This window comes from Gavialis gangeticus, unplaced genomic scaffold (assembly GCF_001723915.1).
Source record: "Gavialis gangeticus isolate Ggan-Ray unplaced genomic scaffold, GavGan_comp1, whole genome shotgun sequence".
Lineage (NCBI taxonomy): Eukaryota > Metazoa > Chordata > Crocodylia > Gavialidae > Gavialis > Gavialis gangeticus.
This window is the reverse complement of record NW_017728994.1, coordinates 78,781,141-78,786,362: the sequence shown is the minus strand read 5'-3', so window position 1 is coordinate 78,786,362 and position 5,222 is coordinate 78,781,141. Positions and strand designations below refer to the sequence as shown.

At 44.9% G+C, this 5,222-nt stretch overlaps 1 protein-coding gene across 1 annotated transcript in view; it reads left to right on the top strand.

Moving 5' to 3' along the window:
- Positions 1-4,442, top strand: part of CFAP46 (cilia and flagella associated protein 46) — a 41,666-nt gene extending 37,224 nt beyond the window's left edge. Inside the window, exons 14-15 of the mRNA XM_019503026.1 lie at positions 468-554; positions 4,016-4,442. Coding sequence (XP_019358571.1) covers positions 468-554; positions 4,016-4,152 — 224 coding nt within the window. The 3' untranslated portion in view covers positions 4,153-4,442. The remainder of the gene's footprint in view (positions 1-467; positions 555-4,015) is intronic.
- Positions 4,443-5,222: the final 780 nt, after the last annotated feature.

The following is a 5,222-nucleotide window of genomic DNA, read 5'->3' as shown; positions in this document are numbered from 1 at the left end:
AAAAAAGATTGTAGGGGCCCCGCGGGCCAAATAGAATGGTCTGGCAGGCTGCATTTTGCCCACCTCTGATATACATCCTTGCTTTGCAAACCATGCAAAAAAACCCTACCTGACTCCCATGGAGTGTTAAGATGCTTCCAGAGAGTAGTGGCAGTTTGACAAAATGTTCTGTGTTCCCTTGAAAGAGAACATTCACCTTTATTTTCTTGCTTTAAGACTAGTAATGTCTTGAGTTATAAGAGCCACCAAGCAACCTATAATATAGTGCAGGCACAGAAACAAAATTATCTGAAAGTAACTGGCAGCACCAAAGAGATAAGGCTAACTCCTAGAGCAGTAGGCTTTGATTTACTTTAGTTAAATTTGATTTACTTTAGTTAAAAGCTGAAAAGAAAATATGATTTATAATTTCCTGCTTTTCAAAACTCTCACTTAAAAAAAACCTCATAGAAATGTTTTCCTTTTAGATTTGTTACGAATTGGAAAATCAACTGGGCAGACCATTCGGATTCTTCAGAAAGATAAGAGTAGAGAGAAGGTACCACCAATTAATGGTGAGGAATGGAAAGCTTTATATAATATACAGAAACATAAGAAGTTCCATACTGGGTCAAACCATTGGTCCATCTAGCATGGTATCCTTGTCACCTGTGGTGCCAACCTCCTCACCAAGCCCCTGCTGAAAAACTTGCAGCTGGTGGTGCCAGAGATGGAGGTGCCCTGGGTATGCTGAAGGATGGTCCTAGCCAGCATCCCTGTACTGGGGACCTCCTGGACTATGCCAAGCAGGAGTGGGCAGATCCTGCTGTGCTGACACACAGAACTGGCCACACTGCATACACCCTGCTGCGTTCGGCCTGCTGCATATTCCAGGAGGTCAAGGCCACCAGCTCTATATGCTCATGGTTCACACCCTCCCCCATCCTGTCCTCATGTCCCAACCAGACACCAAGTGGCAAGACATGCTCGGAGAGGAAGAGGGTGCCCAGTGGACAAGCCTGTATTCTACTTTGATCCTGCAAGCCACCAGGGACTTCAGCTGGTGGCTCTTTCACAGAGCCATTGCCATGGGTGTGTATCAGTGTGCTTCACAGACAGCCCTGACACCTGTCCCTTCTGCGAACAAAGGGAGACCCTGGTACACACCAGGCTGAAGACCCTTTACTGCCTCCTTCAGAGCCTCTTGCATCCACACCCCATCAAGTCCCGGGACCTCTTCATTAACCTCCTCGTGGCCTAAGCCAATGTAGGCATCTGTCTGACCAGAAAGGAGGCTGTAGTAGGGAGGATCCCTGAGAACTATGGGACCACTTACCTGTCCCTGGTCCAATCCTGTCTCCAGGCAGAGTTTCACTAGGCAGTGTCCACCTTGGATTTGTTCAAGGTCCAGTGGGCACTGTCCAGTGTGCTTTGCTCAGTGTATCCCCGTCCTCCCTCTGCGCACACGCGCACGCACACACACACACGCGCACACACTGAACTCATTATATACCTATGACCTCACTCCCATCCTTGTTATTTTTTTATTTGTCCCAAGGAATCAGTTGTTGCTTACCCTATGGCTACGCACCTAAGGGGGGCTTGTAGTGTTTCGTAGTAGGCATTGGCTCACAGTCCCTTAAGCAACAAAAATGCCTGTCTTCACAAATGTCAGAAGTGTTTGCTAAAGGAAGAGCATTGAACTAGATACATCTAAAGTGATCTATCCCCTGTTTACTACCCTCCCTGGCATTCACCATTATTGGTTCAGAGGTGCCAGAGATAACATATCCAGCTGGTCTGTGCAACTAGCTTTTTATATTAACAGAATAAGATTCTGCTAGTTTAATTATTATACCATTTATGTCTGTTATAATATAAGAGCAATGGAGAAGGATTGGCTTCAAGTGGCTGAAATATTTATCTGGATCCTAAATCAGCACATCTGCTTCAGCTAATTTATTATTCCCATGCAGAGATTGTTAACCTAAAGCTAGGACTGGAAATAGATATACATTAAACAAACAATGAACTCTAAATAAAATACTGTGTTTCTTATAAGTGTAAATATTTTAAAGACATGGAATTCAGTGTTAAGTTTTCACTGATTACCTTGTTCCCTCATTTCAACCTGCCAAGTAGCCATCTCATAGACATAAATCTATGTAATTACATCAGTTTTAGAAACTTTTAACAACTAATGCACACCCACAGGTAATGCAGGGAACAGATCAGAGGTAAGAGAACAGTTGGAAAAGTCAGCACTTGCAGGCTTATAGGTACAAGATAATCAAGATGGATATGTATCTCAGATTGTCTAATATGAACAAAATTGTTTTCCTTGTCGTTTGGTCATTGATATATATTAGGAGTTCATAAATGTCTTGTTCTTCCATTTCTTCTCAAGTATTCAGCCCAAGACCTTGATTCCTTTTCAGAGGCTAAAGCTTGATGAATTACTGATTATTCTGGTTTTACTTTCTGCTTAATAATGTCTCTGTATAGTTCAGTCAAATTCACCTGGCCCCACATGAACTGGTCCATGGACTGGATAAATGGCATGGAGCTAGCTCTGAGGGCCAGTTCAGGGCCATGAACCATCCTCTTCCCCTCCCCCGTCCTCCCACATGTTAGATCCAACATATGTAGTGCCTGGTCTGGCCACTCCAGGGCCCGTGCTGCATGTGGCACCCACCCCAAGCCTGCTGGGGTTTCTGCCACCTTGAGCATGGGTCCCAGATCACCCAGGGTAGGCACCACAACAAGTTTAGGTCCCAAAGCAAGCATCACATGCAGTGCAGGTCCTGGACTGGCTGAAGTGAGCGCTGTGTGTGGTGCATGTCCCAAGTTGTCTGGGGCAGACAGTGTGTTTGGTGTGGGTTTTAGATCAGGTGGGCAGGCACCATGTACAGTGCAGTCTTGGACCAGTCTGGGCAGTCACTATAAGCAGCTTGTATCCCAGGTGTACAGGTCAGGTTTGGCATGCAGTATGTGCATCAGCTCAAGACTCATGCTCTGCTTTCTACTCACAGCTCTGGTTCCCTCTGGGGCCCTGCTCCAGCTAGGGGCAGTGTGCACTGAGCACCAGGGCCAGGGCTGAAGCTGCCACTGCCACAGCAGCTGCTATGTAGCTGGGCTTGGCCCAGAGGCAGCACATGCTCCCTGCTCCTGGTCAGAATGGGTGCAGAGCCAGAGCTGGAGTTGCAAAGGGAAGATAAGTGGCAGGAGACAGGTGAGAGTGAGGGCAAGGGTGGGGGGACAGGTTTCATAGTTTCTAGGATCGGAAGGGACCTGAGCAGATCATCAAGTCTGGCCCTCTGCCATGGCAGGTGCCTGAGAGGGGCAGGTGTCAGGGGGTGCAGGCACAGTGGGAGCAGTCAGGAGGGCAGTAAGTGGCAGGGGGGCCAAGCAGGGAGGCTGTGGGCTGGGGGAGGGCATGTGGAAGGGGTGCAATTGAGGGGCAAGTGGCAGGGGTACAGGCACCATGGGGGCAGGCATAGGGTACACAGGCACTGGAGGTGGGGGCAGGCAGTCAGAGTGGCAAGTGAAGGTGGGGGACAGTCAGGGTCAGGGGTGAGGCCACTTGACTTCCCTGCTTCCTCTCTCCCATGATCTGTCCCCCCTGCCTTTGTTTGCCTTCCTTCTGGAAGGAAGAAATTTAAGATGACCCCCAGAAATTAAATTCTAAACAGCTGTGTATCAGCCTCTTGCACTGGTGCCTTCAGGGCTTCCCACAGGTGAAATGATATGGGCTTGTTGGCCAGAAGTTGGGCACCACTGGTCAACAAAGTTGTGGTCCTTCTTGATTCATATTATGTGTTACAAATGGGAATTGGGAGTGCAGCATGCTTCACAGGAGCAATCCCTCACATGGCACACAGGTGATGCAGACATGTCACAAAGGTCTCTTGAGTGTAGCTGGAGCTATTGTATGCACAAAATATGTCTGTAAAAGACAAATATTTAAGCAAGCAGAGGACATTCTAATATTCAGGCATGATTATAAATAACAAATATATTTTGATATTTTTTCTAGTGGAAGAGGATTATGGGATTTCTTCTAGAAACAGAATAGAAGACCAAATCATTCCCAATCAGTCACAACCTCTTGCAATTCAGCCATCATCTTTTAATTGTGTATTATATGGGCTACCCAATCTAATTGTTATGTAATTCATGCCAGGTTTCCTTGTTTAACAGGGAACCCATCTACAATATATACATTTATTTACTTTGTCTTGAAGGCTGGTCTTTTAGTCAGTTATCTTAAGTCATTTTTGTGTGGATTAATAAGAATTGAATTTTTGAATATCCAAGGTTTGCTGGCAGATTGATTTGGTTGTGAATTTAAATACTGATATTCAAATAAGTTTCATGAAAATATCTAAGTTTTTTGTCAGAATTTTGTCTTGCTCTGTTCTTGTGATGTTGGTGAAAGTCTTTAAAACAATTTTAGAAGTTTACTTTTCATGAGTTCTTTATTTGCTTTCTGCTTAAAGAGCTGACATGTTACACCCAGGATGTCCCTGGGAGCTTTTGTGTTGTCTGGAGAAGTACAAGAGAAGCCAAAGCAAGTTCCTCCAAACTATATACCAATTTTTTGGGATGTTATCAATCGGACAGTGTTAACAAGAGCAGCTACATACACCAGCAAATACACAAGCATGCTACCAAGTGGCAAGGTGTCAGAGCCCTCGGAATCAGGGTTTGACGCAAGTTCCAGACCCCCTCTGCCTTTGTCTGGGGGAGTTTTATGTAGTTCATGCTCAAGTTTTCATGTCACAACTTACGGAATGAGGCTGAAAAGATATTTTGTACTTTGTAGCTCTTCTAATAACAGTGCTTACGTTCTCAAATTTCTCCCATAGCTCACAAATTTCCAGAATACATATTCACAATCAGCTGTATCTTAAGTGCAACTATCATGTATTTTCTACTTTCTTTTGAAACCCCTTGTCTCAGCATTTATGCTCAATTGTGTTAAAACAGGTTGTGCTCTTCAGTCTTGAACACACACATTTAGGAAAGCAATCTGCATTCTTTCCTTCCCCTCATCTCACAAAGAGTTCCATGTAGGCACAGCAATCTGTACTGAGGAGGGACCATGTAGTGGACAGGTTAAGAAAGGAATATACAGACGGCTAATTGTCCAAAAAGTCTTTATATAGGTTTTCTAATAACCTCATGGAAAATAAAGATTAAAACTAAATATAGCCAGTACAGCGCATGTGAGAACTTTTACA